Source organism: Salmo trutta, chromosome 35, assembly GCF_901001165.1.
Source record: "Salmo trutta chromosome 35, fSalTru1.1, whole genome shotgun sequence".
In the NCBI taxonomy this organism is placed as follows: domain Eukaryota; kingdom Metazoa; phylum Chordata; class Actinopteri; order Salmoniformes; family Salmonidae; genus Salmo; species Salmo trutta.
In genome coordinates, this window is record NC_042991.1 from 23,396,801 (window position 1) to 23,414,157 (window position 17,357).

Genomic DNA, 17,357 nt, shown 5'->3' on the forward strand with positions numbered 1-17,357 from the left:
GTAATGATGGACTGTCATTTCTCTGCTTATTTGAGCTGTTCTTGCCATAATATGGACTTGATATTTTTCTACCCCGACCTTGTCACAACACAACTGATTGTCTCAAACGCATTAAGAAGAAAATCAATTCTACAAATTAACTTTTAACAAGGCACACCTGTTAATTGAAATGCAAAGCTGTCATCAAGGCAAAGGGTGGCTACTTTGAAGGATCTCAAATATAAAATATATTTTCATTTGTTTAACACTTTTTTGGTTACTACAGGATTCCATATGTGTTATTTCATAGTTTTGATGTCTTCACTATTATTCTACAATGTAGAAATAAAGAAAAACCCTTGAATGAGTAGCTGTGTCCAAACTTTTGACTGGTACTGTATATAAATGTTCAGAAAACTTGGGGGATCATATATTTTTGGGCTAAATAAAATCAGCTGCCAGTTGGGGAACCCTGACAGGTCTTGCAGCTGTGCAGAGAGGAAGGTTTCTGTGAAATCCATAAACATTTGAATGGTAAATACAGTATAAATAGTAAGTGGTGTAATCCAACCAAAGTGGGAGAATGACTGGTTATGATTCAAAGTGTCACACAAGTTAATGTCATTGATGAACATTTGTGGAAGTTACAAGGTTCACATTCCATTTCAATATCTCATTCCGTGTAGGAAACCGCTTTGTTAATTTGTTCTTCAGTACTCTCACCAACCCTTCCACAGTACTGATTACCCCAGGACTATATCATCCATTACACAACCATTAATATGTAGGTTAGAAAAAATAAATCATTATTCAAAAGAACACATTTACATTATGTGCTGTTGTTGAATGTATTCCACTGAAGTAGACAGGAGTATTTCAAAATGTTTCAGCCAATAGATGAATTATGAGGACAGGCCATTCAAGAGCAACGCGATTATGTGGCAAGAAAATAAAACCTGCTAGGGATGTGAACCTACCTTGCTATTATCTTGTCCCTTCTTAGCATTTTCAATTAATAGAATTTGCCCTTTTGGGTCTCGGAAATATAAGAAGGCCTGTATGATTTCATATCACACATGAATGTGATATTTTGTAAAGATATACAAGTTAACATATACTTGAAAATGAATAGTTCTGGAAAAAATTGTAAACCACAAAAGTTTGGGGTTGATGCTGGGTTATGGAGGGGGTTTATAGCTCTCTATCGCCATCATGTGGCCAAACAAGAGTACGACGTGTGTATATACTGTACATAACAACGGATGTGACGTATATGTAACTGCGACATTTTCCGGTGTTGTGAATTCACGTGGAGTATTTTAAAGCAAGCGCCATCAAGCACACGAGTGAAGCAACCAAAATGAAACAAAAGGAAGGAGTAATGTAGGTTGTGTTTTTTTTGTTTCGCCAACTCACGTATTTTATTATTGTATAGTTAACGTCACTTGCTAGCCATGTAGTTAACTACCTAGCTAGTAGCCTTCTAAACCGTGTTAGTTTGAGATCTTCCATCAAGCGAAATATACTATGTCAAAGCATCTGTGTTGTTTTACTCAGTGTCATGGTGTCTATAGCTGAAGTGTTTTCCTGTTGAATGACTGTTTCCTCAGAAAACCTAAGACGAAGAGGGCTAAGCGCTTTCTTGACAACAGAGCTCCCAAGCTTACAGAGAACGTCAAGAATGCCATGATCATGAAAGGAGGCAACACCAGTATGACTGTCACTCAAGCACTGAAGGACATTGTACGTTTTCTGACTGTCGACCCACCTCCCCTACCAGAATATTGAAGATTGTCAAGTTTTGAGTGCCAGATAGCTAGGTAACTCTGAATGTTTTTTTTCTCCAGTATGCCCTGAAGAAACCAAGTGCTGTACTGTACAAAAAGTAAGTGATTGATTTTAAAGTACCAATGCAGCCTTTTTTCTCTCTCATAAGTTCTAGGTAACAAATAACTACCTTACTGTGATTGTTTAAAATTGTAAAAAAAAGAAACCGTCCTAGCATAAGAGTCCTTTACTAAGAAGCTGTCTGTGAGTGGGAAAACTGAAAACAAGTTAATGGAAGAGAGGTTTGGAGCTCTGTTATTGGTCTTAACTAATTTACGTCTGGTGACCTTATGGAGCCATATACCTGCCCATATGTTGAATGTATGTGTCTTTAGGATCATAGGAAGATCATACGTAAATTGTTAGGATCATAAGAAAAGCCATGCGTGAAACATGAATGTAAACTTAACATTTAATCTGTGAACATACAAACACCATGTTACGATTACAGTCTAACATTCTAGGTATTATAAAGAGGTATCCTGCACGTTTTCAAGTTGTCTATTAGTCCTCATTTGAGTTTACTTCACATTTTAGGTAGCTAATGTAATGGATTTGTCTAGATGGCACTAGCTGTATTATGCCTACACCTAGCAGATTGAAACATCACTGTTGTATCTCCACAGCATGGACATAAACTACATTTAATTTGCATGAACATAAGATTAAACAACTGAGACATAAATAGAACAAGTTCCACAAACATGTGACTAACAGAAATTGAATCATTTGTCCCTGAACAAAGGGGGGGGGGGGGTCCCAAATCAAAGTAACAGTCAGTATCTGGTGTGGCCACCAGCTGCATTAAGTACTGCAGTGTATCTCCTCCTCATGGACTGCACCCTCAGTCCAGCCTCTCTCAGCCTGTTGCGGACAGTCTGAGCACTGACGGAGGGATTGTGCGTTCCTGGTGTAACTCGGGCAGTTGTTGTTGCCATCCTGTACCTGTCCCGCAGGTGTGATGTTCAGATGTACCAATCCAGTGCAGGTGTTGTTACACGTGGTCTGCCACTGCGAGGACGATCAGCTGTCTATCATGTCTCCCTGTAGCGCTGTCTTAGGCGTCTCACAGTATGGACATTGCAATTAATTGACCTGGCCACATCTGCAGTCCTCATGCCTCCTTGCAGCATGCCTAAGACACGTTCACACAGATGAGCAGGGACCCTGGGCATCTTTCTTTTGGTGTTTTTCAGAGGCAGCAGAAAGGCCTCTTTAGTGTCCTAAGTTTTCATAACTGTGACCTTAATTGCCTACCGTCTGTAAGCTGTTAATGTCTTAACGACAATTCCACACGGGGCATGTTCATTAATTGTTTTTGGTTCATTGAATAAGCATGGGAAACAGTGTTTAAACCCTTTACAATGAAGATCTGTGAAGTTATTTGGATTTTCACAAATTATCTTTGAATGACAAGGTCCTGAAAAAGTGATGTTTTTGCTGAGCTTATCTCTGGGTGTTGTGGACATCCTCATGCATGCATCCTATCAAAATATGACTAATTCAATATGGCACCATCCCATTCTCTGGGCTCTGTTGGTAATCATAACCAGTAGTATCTTCCAGGAATAATAGATGCTTGGTGAATCTATAAATTATATATGACCACAGGAGGTTTTGCCACTCCACAATAGAGTATTTTGATATTTATTTAATCACTCAAAATCTTGCCAAAGCATATCCTGTAGGAGGGGTTAATATGAATTTTAAATAATTTGTTGTGATTTATATAAATCGGTTCATGAACATATAGACTATGAAATGAACATGGGAAAGGTAGGCAAAGTGTAGCATTAGCTTATTCCCACACTTTACAGTAACTCTGTTGCAGTGGTCTTAGGTAGTCTCCGTGTAGGCTATTCCCTCCATCGTGATACTGCTGCCCAGTTGAAGAGCTTGTGATCTCCATGCAGCACCATGCGCCTTCGGAAAAACACTGCTCAGCCTCAGAAGATGCCCTTCTGGAGGCATGCAGTCATAGGCCTACATTAGGATAAAATGACTTTTTGCCTACTAGCCAAATAAAGTGCAGAGCATGCATGGTGCGTGCAACTCGTCATTCCAACAAATTTGAACATTTAATTCATCCAGTTCAGTCGGTCAGTATGTCATCCAGCCAGTCATTTGTCTGAGTTGCAATAGGAACTAAATCAAGGAGAATAGAAGTATTGTCCATTTGTTTATTGAAATCCATATGTATTCAAAATTATCACTTTAATAATTCATTGTTTAATTTAAGCCTATCCAAATAAAAAATAGGCCTTCAACTTGTAGGCATTGCAATTTAGGCGATCAAGTCTATTTGTTTTATAATTGTTTTTATTATAGGGCTCCCCATAAAAAGAGATCCTAGCTCACAGGCCTCTAAATATAGCCTCTAAATACATTTTAAACAAAATAGTTGAAGAAGCACATGCAGTGACTAGGGAAAACAGATCTGGCAATAAGAATAGGATATAGATAGTCTTGACCATTTGAGACCCCTTGGCTATTTCGCTCAGGACATGTTATAGCCAAGACTTAATACATATTTTTGCTTTGTCAAATTTATTGATATGGATATAGCCTTTGCGTGATGGGAGTTATGCAATGAAAGTTGAATGAAAATGCTGTTATTCTGGCTACAGTGGTAGTGATTGCGTATCCGTAGGAAGTTGGCTAGCTAGCAGCAAGCAAGGGACAAGAATGTTGCCACTTAGCATGGCAACAGAACATAAAGAACGAATGACTGGGTCGGGTCTCTAGCAACCAGAATTTTCTTATTAAAATATCAACGAAAAATAAGATTCTACTGGTAAATGTGTGCTTTCGTATTGTTTTCTTTGGCAACTGTGGTACACTACATGACCAAAAGTATGTGGACACCTGAACATCTCATTCCAAAATCATGGGCATTAATATGGAGTTGGTCCCCCCTTTTCTGCTATAACAGCCTCCAATCTTCTGGAAAGGCTTTCCACTAGATGTTGGAACATTGCTGCAGGGACATGCTTCCATTCAGCCATGAGCATTAGTAAGTCCGGGAACTGATGTTGGGCAACTAGGCCTGGCTCGCAGTTGGCAATCCAATTCATCCCGATGGGGTTGAGGTCGGGGCTTTGTGCAGGACAGTTCAGTTTTTCCACCAATCTTGAGTACTGCATCAGATGACCTGGCCTCCACAATCACCTGACCTCAACCCAATTGAGATGGTTTGGGATGAGTTGGACCACTGAGTGAAGGAAAAGCAGCCAACAAGTGCTCCGCATATGTGGGAACTCCTTCAAGACTGTTGGAAAAGCATTCCTCGTGAAGCTGGTTGAGAGAATGCCAAGCCTGTGCAAAGCTGTCATCAAGGCAAAGGGTGGCTACTTTGAAGAATCTAAAATATAATTTGATATGTTTAACACTTTTTTGGTTACTACATGATTCCATATGTGCTATTTCATAGTGTTGATGTTTTCACTATTCTACAATGTTGAAATATCTATCAGAGTAAAACCATGTTTTTGACTGCACTGGGCTTTTACTCAAGTAGGAGTACTATTTTTATTTTAACAAATCCAGTATTGTGGTTGTACTGAAATTATTGTATTTAGTCTTCATGTTTTATTTTCCCCCTGTAAACATTGGATATTTATAGCAACTTGGGCATAAAGGACTGTGTATACTGAAATAATAACAAAACATAAATAGTCCATCTATTGTTGGTACTTGAGAAATGTGTTTTTTTTATCCTGCGTGTAAACTAAATGTTTTCTTTCCTTCCAGGAAAAATATAACCAGGCCATTTGAAGATTCTACATCATTGGTCAGTTAACTAGAGATATTACATGTCTTCAGTACCCTCTAAAAACTGGTTTGTTTAACCTGAGAATTCAAATTGTTTTTGATTCCTCTAGTTCCTAAACATACAGTATAGTGAGTGTTTCAATGCAGTAGTCCTGGTTCAAGGGACGTTGTTGTAGCCCCACCGGAATTATTGTGGAATCGGGCGTGTAGTGCTAGGGAAAATGCAAACATTTGCTATGCTTTGGGTCCACAGGACCAGGATAAAAAAAACACTGCAGTAGTGTATTAGTTAGCATCACTTTAAAATACAATGTTTTCATTGCACTGCCATTTCCGATCACTAATATTTTGTCTGTCTACAGGAATTCTTCTCGAAGAAAACGGATAGCTCGCTGTTTTTGTTTGGCTCACACAACAAGAAAAGGCCAAACAATCTCATATTTGGTAAGCATTTTTGTATTCTATCACTGGGAGACTAGACATGAGATGTCTAGTACTTTTCACAGCAGATAAGGGTTTGACCTTGTTGTTCTCCTTTCCTTTTTGCTGATTACAGGTCGTCTGTTTGATTTCCACGTGCTGGATATGATTGAGCTGGGCATTGAGAAGTATAACTCCTTGAATGAGATCAAGGTGATGTTTCTGCAGTTCCTATAGTCATTTGTAGTTGCATTGTTTCACATTGCTGCATGATACCACTTATGTGAGTTCTGTATTTGCCAATAAGATCCTTTTTTTAATTTTTAGCAGAGTGCCTTCAGCACCTCCTGATGTTCTGTACGTTCTTAATCTCTACGAATCTTAGTTCTTTAAGTGTCGTCACCAAATTGTACACTCGCACTGCTAAAAAAAAGCCAAACGAATACACCTCCTTGGTCTCCAAGTGGTCTAAATGAACTACAAATGAACTATTTTCTCATAAAAACCTCTTAGTGCGGAGATCCTGCAAGCGGGATCAAATTCGACAACATCCGGTGAAATCGGAGCGCGCCAAATTCAAAATACAAAATCGTAATATTAAACATTCACGAAAATACTAGCTAGAATCTTGGTAATCGAACTGCATTGTCAGAGTTCAAAAAGGCTTTACGGCGAAAGCATAGCATTTGATTGTCTGAGGACCGCGCCTCACATTAGCATTTTTTCCAAACCAGCACAGGCGTCACGAAATAACAAATAGCGATAAAATAAATCAACTACTTTTGAAGATCTTCCTCTGTTTTCAATCCCAAGGGTCCCAGCTACACAATGAATGGTCGTTTTGTTCGATAAAGTCCTTTATATCCTAAAAACGCCGTTTAGTTGACGCCTTTGAATTCAATAATCCAGTCCTTCAACATGCATACAAAGGATTCCAAAATGATACCAGCAAAGTTCGTCCAAACAAGTCAAAACGATGTTTTTTATTAATCCTCAATTTGTCTTAATATCTAAATAAACCATAATATTTCAGATGGAGATTACGATGTTCAATAGCAAAGGAAAAGAACAAAGAGCGCGCCCACGTTCACGCCTGTAAAAAGACTACCGCAAAACTATTTTCCCACGCTTTGAATCTTGCGGCTTAAACAATGACGCGGCTAATATATGGATTTGTCCCACTTTCAAAATCCCCCCCCCCCCCCCCAAAAACACATTCTGTGACGTGCTCAGTTTTTTGGCGGCATGAAGCTTTCATTAGACCAATGAAATTGCCGAACGGGTTAAGGTCAAACAACTTTTTTGTTTACTGTTTAGATTAAATCGAGCGCTCTCAAACTTCCCATCATTCTGATTACGGTAGTCATTTTGTCACCCTCATCATGGCAAAGACACGGAGAAATGCATATAATGCAGCTTTCAAGTTGAAGGCGATTGATCTGGCTGTTGGAAAAGGAAATGGAGCTGCTGCACGGGAGCTTGGACTTAATGAGTCGATGATAAGACGTTGGAAACAGCAGCGTGAGGAATTGACTCAGTGCAAAAAGACAACTAAAGCTTACTGCTAATTTTTTATTTTTTGTTACAAGCCGTGTTTCGTTAAAGCCTATTTATTTATGTTACAAGCCGTGTTTCGTTAATTGAGGACCCCTTCGAGATACAATCCCGTTAAAGGGATTGATTGGACAACAACCAGTGAGATAGCATAGCGTGAAATAAAAAAAAAAACATCTCTAAATTAAAAATCAAGAATTATACGGCATTTTAAAGATACTCTACTCATTAATCCAATCACATTGTCCGATTTCAAGAAGGCTTTACGGTGAAAGCAAAACATTCGATTATTTTAGCATAGCACCTTAGCAACAAAACAAAAAAAGATTCCAAGCACGGATAGCCGTCACAAAACCAGATATACAGCTAAAATGAAGCACTAACCTTGGACAATCTTCATCAGATGACACTCCTAGGACATCATGTTAGACAATACATGCATTTTTTGTTCGATCAAGTTCATATTTATATCCAAAAACCCAATTTTTACATTGGCACGTGATGTTCAGAAAATGTTTTCTCCCCATAACATCCGGTGAGTAGGCACATTCATTTACAGAAGAACTCATAAACGTTGACAAAATTTATAACAATTATTTAAAGAATTAGAGATAATCTACTCCTTTATGCAACCACTTTGTCAGATTTCAAAATTGTTCAATGTTCTGAGTACAGAACTTAGCCTTCAATGCTAAGCTATACAGTTGGACTACAACCACGGCGTCGACAAATCTCAAAAAATATGTTTGAAATATTTACTTACCTTTGCTGATCTTCGGCGGAATGCACTCGGAAGGGCACCCACTTCCACAAGAAATGTTCATTTGTTCTGCAAAGTCCATCATTTATGTCCGTTTTGTTGACCCATCCAGAACACTTTACAATGCCATGTGGCGTGGATGCAAATCCATAGACGAAATGTTCAAAGTTCCATTACCGTTTGTAGAAACACGTCAAACGATGTTTACAATCAATCCTTTAGGGTATTTTTTTACGTAAAATTGCGATAATTTTACAACCGGGCAATAGGTATTCATCCCAGAAGAAAAATAAAAGCAACCAAGTCACGTGCACGCGCGTCACGAGACACCTGTCCTCAGACTGGCCAGTGATTGACTGAGCCACAATTTTCTGCCCGGTAACAGGTGACGTATGAAACCAGTTCCTAAAGATTGTTGACAGCCAATGGAAGAGTTAGGAGGTGCAACGTAAATCCTATGTCACTGTAGTTTTTCAAGGGATTCAAAAGAAAAACGACATTTCTAATTTCTACCACTTCCTGATTAAATTTTTCTCAGGTTTTTGCCTGCCATATGAGTTCTGTTATACTCAGACACCATTCAAACAGTTTTTTATAAACGTCAGTGTTTTCTATCCAAATCTACTAATAATATGCATATTCTATTTTCTGGGCCAGAGTAGTAACCTGTTTAAATTGGGTACGTTTTTCATCCGGCCATGAAAATACTGCCCTAGCCCGAAGAGCCTGTGTAAAGTTCATTTGTTTCAATGTACCGGTAGGCACCTGCGGCTTATAGACATGTGCGGCTTATTTATGTTCAAAATATATATCTTTTTTTTAATTCAGTGGGTGCGGCTTATATTCAGGTCCGCTCAATAGTCTGGAAATTATGGTACTTTTGCCCTGGCGCTCAACTTGGAAAGACTACAAATACTTCTTCATTTTTTAAAAAAACAAGCCTAAAACCTTGAATAAAGATTCTTGACATCTACTGGAAGCCATAGGAACTGCAATCTGGGAGGCAGAAATTAGATCTTTCAATTGCATTGGAAGTCATTCGGAGCTCAACAAAAACAAAAATATTCCTCGGGTTTTCGCCTGCTATATCAGTTCTGTTATGCTCACAGACATTATTTTAACAGTTTTAGAAACTTTGAGTGTTTTCTATCCAATTCTACCAATTATATGCACATCCTAGCTTCTGGGCTTGAGTAACAGGCAGTTTACTTTGGGCATGTCAGACAGGCTAGTTTCCTGAATTTCAGCCTTACTCGCAGAGAGGTTAATCAAGCAATCAAATGTATTTAGAAAGCCCTTCTTACATCAGCTGATGTCACAAAGTGCTGTACAGAAACCCAGCCTAAAACCCCAAACAGCAAGCAATGCAGGTGTAGAAGCACGGTGGCTAGGAAAAACTCCCTAGAAACGCCAGAACCTAGGAAGAAACCTAGAGAGGAGCCAGGCTATGACGGGTGGCCAGTCCTCTTCTGACTGTGCCGGGTGGAGATTATAACAGAACATGGCCAAGATGTTCAAATGTTCATAGATGACCAGCAGGGTCAAATAATAATAATCACAGTGGTTGTAGAGGGTGCAACAGGTCAGCACCTCGGGAGTAAATGTCAGTTGGTTTTTCATAGCCGATCATTCAGAGGATCTCTACCATTCAGAGGATCTCTGTCTCTAGAGAGTTGAAAACAGCAGGTCTGGGACAAGTAGCACGTCCGGTGAACAGGTCAGGGTTCCATAGCCGCAGAAATAACAGTTGAAACTGGAGCAGCAGCACGACCAGGTGGACTGGGGACAGCAAGGAGTCATAAGGCCAGGTAGTCCTGAGGCATGGTCCTCTGAGAGTGAGAGAGAGAGAGAGAGACCCCTCCTAGGGAAGGCATGGAAGAGTACCAGTAAACCAGTGACTCAGCCCCTGTAATAGGGTTTGAGGGGAACCGAACAGGCAGAGACAACAAGGGCGGTTTGTTGCTCCAGTGCCTTTCCGTTCTCCTTCACACTCCTGGGCCAGACTACACTCAATCATAGGACCTACTGAAGAGATGAGTCTTCAATAAAGACTTACTTAAAGGTTGAGACCGAGCTTGCATCTCTCACATGGATAGGCAGACTATTCCATAAAAATGGAGCTCTATATGAGAAAGCCCTGCCTCCAGCTGTTTGCTTAGAAATTCTAGGGACAATAAGGAAGCCTGCGTCTTGTGACTGTAGGTATGTACGGCAGGACTAAATCGTAACGATAGGTAGGAGCAAGCCCATGTAATGCTTTGTAGGTTAGCAGTAAAACCTTGAAATCAGCCCTTGCCTTAACAGGAAGCCAGTGTAGAGAGGCTAGCACTGGAGTAATATTATCAAATTTTTGGGTTCTAGTCAAGATTCTAGCAGCCGTGTTTAGCACTAACTGAAGTTTATTTATTGCTTTATCCGGGTAGCTGGAAAGTAGAGCATTGCAGTAGTCTAACCTGGAAGTGACAAAAGCATGGATACATTTTTCTGCATAATTTTTGGACAAAGTTTCTGTTGCAATGTTACGTTGATGGGGAAAAAAGCTGTTCTTGAAACAGTCTTGATATGCTTATCAAAAGAGAGATCTTAGCACTATTTCCCTGGTCTTTGAATTTTTTTAATTTTTGTTTTACTGATAATATACTCTGGACTGCAAACAAGTGAAGTTTAATGTTACCTGTTATATCACAATCTATCTCCTGTAATTTTATGTTCTGTTTCCAATGCATTGCAGAACAGCAAATGTCCTGAGGGGACCAAACCGATGCTGGTGTTTGCAGGGGAGGCTTTTGACCATGATGATGACCACAAACGCCTAAAGAGCCTTCTTACAGGTACAGTTTAGTCTAAGCTAAACATTTGAATTTGGTGTTAATCGGACATCGTGGGGTTAATTTCAGTCCTACCTCTTCAGTTAGAAAGAAATTCCTCTAACTATACTGAACAAAAATATAAACGCAACATGCAACAATTTCAAATATTTTACTGAGTTACAGTTCAAAAGAAGGAAATCAGTCAATTGAAATAATTGAATTATCCCCCCCAAATTCTATTTAAAAAAATATGGGTGGCTTATGGTAAAGAAATTAACATTAAATTCTCTGGCAACAGCTCTGTTGGACATTCCTGCAGTCAGCATGCCAATTGCACGTTCCGTCAACTTCAGACATCTGTGGCATTGTTCTGACAAAACTGCACATTTTAGTGGCCTTTTTGATATGTCACACCTGTCAGATGGATGGAATATCTTAGCAAAGGAGAAATGCTCACTAACAGGGATGTAAAAAAATAAATAAATTGAGAGAAATAAGCTTTTTGTTTGTGTAAAAATTCTGCAATCTTTTATTTCAGCTCATGACACATGGGACTGACACTTAACCAGTTGCGTTTTATATTTTTGTTTAGCACAGAATTTTTTGGGGGGGAAACATACCTTCACAATCCGTAGTATTTCTGTAGGTTGTAATAATATTGCATTTCATGTCGGCGACGCTATTGACCAGTTTTTTTGTTCTAATTGTCTTGTCGTACAGACTTCTTCAGGGGTCCTGTTGTGCCTTCAGTGCGTCTGGCTGGTCTGGAGCATGCCCTGCACTTCACTGCTCTGGAGGGGAAAATCTACATGCGCAGCTACAGGTATGTCTGCCTGCTAGCAGCTACACAATCTACCAATATCACCTATTATTCATGACAGATTATGGCTGAATTACATACGATCTGCATCTTTCACCTCTGAAATGATCACTAGTCAAAACTCTTTGAGTTCTCCAGATCTCTGTTGAAGAAGTCTGGATGTCGTACACCAAGGATTGAGCTGGAGGAGATTGGGCCGTCTTTTGACTTTGTCTTGCGGAGAACACACCTGGCATCAGACGACCTCTACAAGACAGCTCACAGACAGCCCAAGGCTCTGAAGGTATGAAACAACTCTAGTTGCAGTCATCTTTTTCAATCTCTTTCATGAGTCCCTATGTTGAATGTCACGGAAGGTTTATTCTTTTTGAAAGTATCTTAATTGCACAATGGTATTGTGTGCCATTGGCCAAATCATTTAGAAGTATCTATGTAGTGAAATGAAACATCAAGGCAATCAGTCATGTTCTTTGTCAATTCTATTCTTTACAGCCCAAGAAGAAGAAGAACATATCCCACGATACCTTTGGTACCAAGTTTGGCAGGTTGCACATGCAGAAGCAGGATCTGGCCAAGCTCCAGACACGTAAGATGAAGGGTCTGAGGAAGAGGAGGGGCCCGGCAGCCGCTGCGGAGGGAGAGACATCCCCGAAAACAGCCAAGGTAGAAGTGGAGTGAAGTCCATTAAAACCTGGGAAGACATTTCACAGGCTCACGTCACGCTAACTGTGGATGTTGACCGATGTCTTCAGAATTGTCATTATTAAAGAATTACCCCCACATACATGTTTACCTTCTGCAGGTATGTTTGTCAATATCTCTTGTTAATGATGTACAAATTGTCTTTATTCTGTTGCTCATGTTGCTTAATCTGGAAATGCTTTGTGTGAAAGGCAAGCCTCAGATGTATGTGCATAAGAAAAAAAAAATGCGTAGTTCAATAAGATGCCATTGCTCTAAAATAAAATACTCTAAAATATTTTCTGTATTTTAATCTCTACTTGTACATGGCGGAAGCATTGTCTCATTGATTACATTTATTTTGTACATCTGTCGTGCTGTTCTTTTCAGAGGTTTTACAATTGATTTGTCACATGCACAGTGAAATACCTTTCTTGCAAGCTCTTTCCCAACAATGCAGTAATAAATATTGATAGTACTATAAAAGTAGAAGAAAAACACAATAAATAAGAACACAAGTAAGTTATATACAGGATCAGTTCTAATACCATATTTTCAATGTGCAGAGATACTGAAGTGGTAGGGGTAGATATGTATAGGGGTAAGGTGACTGGGCATCAGGATATATGATTGTGTGTGTTAAGTCAGTTTGAAAGTGTCTGCATGTTGTGTGTAGCATGTGCATAGTTAGTGCAAAAATAGAGTCGATGCAGATTGTCTGTGTAGCCATTTTGTTAGCTATTTAGCAGTCTTATGGCTTGAGCATATATTCTGTTCAGGAGCCTGTTGGTGTCAGACTTGATTCTCTGGTACCGCTTGCCATGCGGAAGCAGAGAGAGTCTTGTGTGGCTGGAGTCTTTACCTTCCTTTCACACCACCTGATAGCGAGGTCCTGGATGACAGGAAGCTCGGCCTCAGTCATGTAGCGCCATGCGATCAACGGTGGTGCTGTTGCCATACCAAGCAGTGATGCAGCCAGTCAAGATGCTCAAAGGTGCAGCAGTAGAACTTTTTGAGGACACATGCCAAATCTTCAGCCTCCTGATGGGGGAAGGGGTGCTTTCGTGCCCTCATAACTGTTTGCATGTGTGTGGATCATTTTAAGGCCTTAGTGATTTGGACACAAAGGAACTTGAAGCTTCAACCCGCTCTACTGCAGCCCCATTGATGGGGGTGGGCTCACCCCCTGTTTCCTGTAGTTCACGATCAGCTCTTTGGTCTTACTGACGTTGAGGGAGAGGTTGCCTGGCACCACACTGCCAGGTCACTGACCTTCCTATAGGCTGTCTTATCGTCCCCGGTGAGCAGGCCTACCACCATCGTGTCATCCGCAAACTTGAGTCGTGCGTGGCCCCGCAGTCGTGGGTGAACGGGGGATACAGGAAGGTACAAAGCATGCCCCAGTATAGAGGGTCAGTGTGGCCAAGGTGATGTTGCCTACCCTCACTACCTGGGGTCGAACCATCAGGAGGTCCAGGAACCAGTTGCAGAAGGAGTCCTAGGGTCCAAAGCTTGGTGACGAGCTTGGAAGGGACTATGGTGTTGAACGCTGAGCTATAGTCAATGAACAGCATTCTCACATAAGTATTCCTCTTATCTAGGTGGTAGAGAGTTGAGTGAGAGTAGAGGGAAAACTTCATAAGGGTGGGACAAATAAACCATGTCACTGTGGAGAAGGGACTGTAAGTATTCTACTTTTCACTCTGCTGCCACAAAACCCTTAGGTATATAGACGTACCATCATATGAACAAATTACAATTGTAATCTGACGTTAGATAAATTGGTATATATCAGTCAGCTTTCAGGTATGAAAAGGTTGCTGGCAGATATGAAATCAGAAGTATTGGTATTAAATCGCTGGATGTTTCTGTGGATAGTTTACTTTGTACACAAGAGGTAGCTGTTTGACTTTATTCATTTGAAAACTCTGGGCTCTAGTATTATACTGAGATCAATAGCAAAAATTGTCAAATTAAGTCTTATTTAAATGAAGTCATATTTAAAAGTTATAGATGTCGTTTTTAACAATGTACAGGCCTATCACGCAGATCATTTAGAAAACGTTGGGAACACACCTTCCACGTCGTTCGTTATTTTCCATAGAACGCATAGCCCCTAGTTGATTATCCTTTACTCATTACAGCACAATTTATAGACTGCTAGGTTTACTTTTTCCTTGCAAGAGGAACCTCTGGATAAGAGAGAAAAATACATGTGTTCTGGATCTTATTTTTCTTGAAAAAAAAAATTGTTCTTCACTTTTTCAAACACTACAGTAATTCTTCAATGTTCTGACGTATTACTTGAAAAGTACGGCAGTAAATCCAATGAGCGACAAAAGCCCGGCGTAATGTACGCACGTCCCGCCCTCTGGGTTATCTATTTATACAATATTACAACACTGGCGTTTGACAAGCACTAAAGACAGTGCGGGCGGTTGGTAGATCAGTTCATTACGGCTGCTGCTTCTGAATGGATGCAACTTCTCCATAACAATTCGATGAAAGAAGATGCAAAGTCTTCATATTTGTAGATAGACATTTTGCGGCATACCATCATCTGAATCTCTTCAGCTGAGTTTGACTGCAGCTTGAGAGTACATCATTTAGACTAGTTAGCGGCATAGTCACATTATTGCTGTCATCATATTTGACAGTGTTAAAAATCTGCATAGTCGTGCGAAGAAATGACAGAAGGTACCAACATGACAGACAATGAATCTGAGACGACTAAAGAAATGATTGCTGCGGAACCTGCGGAAGAGACACCAATGAAGTCATTTGAAAAGCGCCCGGGCGAAGCTGAGGAGAAGGAGAACGGGGGTAGCAAGGGAACCATCCAGGAGCAGGTCTCCGTCACTGCGGAGGAGCCTGAGTTCGAGCACCCAGAAGGGGGATGGGGGTGGGTGGTTATGCTGGCTGCCATGTGGTGCAACGGAGCGGTGTTCGGGATCCAGAACGCGTTTGGCATCCTGTTCATGTCCCTTCTGAATGAATTCGGCTCAGCAGATGACGAGGACCTCAGGTTCAAAACAGGTGAGAAAAGTCGGCATAACGCTAGTAATCTAGCTAAATACTGTATTAGCGAGTTAGCTAGCATCAGCATGCTTCATAAAATATGTGTATTGCTTTCTGGCTGCATGTCAACATGTGACATTCATTTTCGTTTTTCCTGGTATGCTATCGTTGACTGGGACTAGTGAACGGCATACAAATCACACTAATGCAACAAAGTTTAGAGAATGTCATTAATTTACTTTCAAACTAAGTTTCCGATCTAATCACCTTTCCAGATAGCACGGTCTAGATTGCTAACGTTATCTGGTGTCAGTCAGCGAGTCGAGCGTGCCACATGGCTAGACAGTGCTTGAGGTGGAGGAAATGTCTTTTTTCAAGTCGGTTCACAGAAATTCACAAATTACGCTATGCCATAGAGACCTCTGATTATTCACTGTTAAGGGTTCATACACATCTTAAATGATGGAATTTCATGATTTTTCCATGACCAATAATTGGTGTGTCTCTATGTTGCCTACATGAAAAAGTCAGCATTTATGTGGTGTTGACACTAGAAGGCTGCTGGTCTCTGATCTCATGTAGACCTACTATCTCCTGCCGTTGTGCCCTTGATCAAGGCACTCAACCCCCCACAAAGTAGAATAACTGCACTGTTAGGCTACTGTATAAAACACATGTGGTCAACCCCCCATCTGGAGAGCTACTGGGTGTGCAGGCTTTTGATCCATCCCTGCTTATCAATGTTCTGTTGTGCAGGTGATGTTTACACTCTTAGAAAAACTTAAAAGGGTTCTCTCATGCTTCATGGATGGAACCCCTAAAAGTTCTATATATAATTTTTTTCATTGGGTAATTGGATCAGATTCACTGAACCAAAATGGTTCCACATAGAACCCTGCATGGTGATCCTGACTAGTCTCCCAGTCCCTGCCTCTGAAAAACATCCCCACAGCATAATGCTGCCACCACCATGCTTCACCGTAGGGATGGTGCCAGGTTTCTTCCAGATGTGACGCTTGGCATTCAGGCCAAAAAGTTCAATCTTGGTTTCATCAGACCAGAGAATCTTTTGATCCATCCCTGCTTATCAAGGTTCTGTTGTGCAGGTGATGTTTACACTCTTAGAAAAACTTAAAAGGGTTCTCTCTTGCTTCATGGATGGAACCCCTAAATGTTCTATATAGAACCTTTTTCATAGGGTAATTGGATCAGATTCACTGAACCAAAATGGTTCCACACAGAACCCTGCATGGTGCCATTTATGAATTATGGCTAATATTATTACAGTGCATTTTGAAATTATTCAGACCCCTTGACTTTTATTATTCAGACCCCTTGACTTTTATTATTCAGACCCCTTGACTTTTGGCAAACTCCAAGTGGGCTGTCATGTGCCTGAGGAGTGTCTTCCGTCTAGCCACTTTACCATAAAGGCCTGATTGGTGGAGTGCTGCAGAGATGGTTGTCCTTCTGGAAGGTTCTCCCATCTCCACAGAGGAACTCTGGAGTTCTGTCAGAGTGACCATCACCTCCCTGACCAAGGCCCTTCTCCTGCTGTAGGAAAAGGCCAGCTCTAGGAAAAGTCTATGTGGTTACAAATTTCTTCCATTTAAGAATGATGGAGGCCACTGTGTTCTTGGGGACTTTCAATGCTGCAGAAATGTTTTGGTACCCTTCCCAATTCCTTCAACCTCATGGTTGGTTTTTGCTCTGACAT

The 17,357-nt window shown here is 40.6% G+C and overlaps 2 protein-coding genes across 2 annotated transcripts in view; both read left to right on the forward strand.

Moving 5' to 3' along the window:
- Positions 1–1,238: 1,238 nt before the first annotated feature.
- LOC115174895 (ribosome production factor 2 homolog) lies at positions 1,239–12,920 on the forward strand. Its single transcript, XM_029733899.1, has 10 exons — positions 1,239–1,362; positions 1,590–1,722; positions 1,827–1,864; positions 5,557–5,596; positions 5,940–6,021; positions 6,134–6,210; positions 11,043–11,142; positions 11,842–11,944; positions 12,080–12,224; positions 12,434–12,920. The coding sequence occupies exons 1-10, from the start codon at positions 1,340–1,342 to the stop codon at positions 12,617–12,619; spliced, it is 927 nt and encodes a 308-aa protein (XP_029589759.1). The 5' UTR covers positions 1,239–1,339; the 3' UTR covers positions 12,620–12,920.
- Positions 12,921–15,015: 2,095 nt separating this feature from the next.
- LOC115174896 (monocarboxylate transporter 10) overlaps positions 15,016–17,357 on the forward strand; it is a 62,270-nt gene continuing 59,928 nt past the window's right edge. The window contains exon 1 of the mRNA XM_029733900.1: positions 15,016–15,658. Coding sequence (XP_029589760.1) covers positions 15,310–15,658 — 349 coding nt within the window. The 5' untranslated portion in view covers positions 15,016–15,309. The remainder of the gene's footprint in view (positions 15,659–17,357) is intronic.

Bases quoted from the DNA above. Each gene is read 5' to 3' on its own strand.
- LOC115174895 (XM_029733899.1), top strand. From the start codon at position 1,340: ATGAAACAAAAGGAAGGAGTAAT. The intron at 1,865-5,556 runs GTAAGTGATTGA...CTTTCCTTCCAG, and splicing joins AGTGCTGTACTGTACAAAAA to GAAAAATATAACCAGGCCAT. The intron at 12,225-12,433 runs GTATGAAACAAC...TATTCTTTACAG, and splicing joins GACAGCCCAAGGCTCTGAAG to CCCAAGAAGAAGAAGAACAT.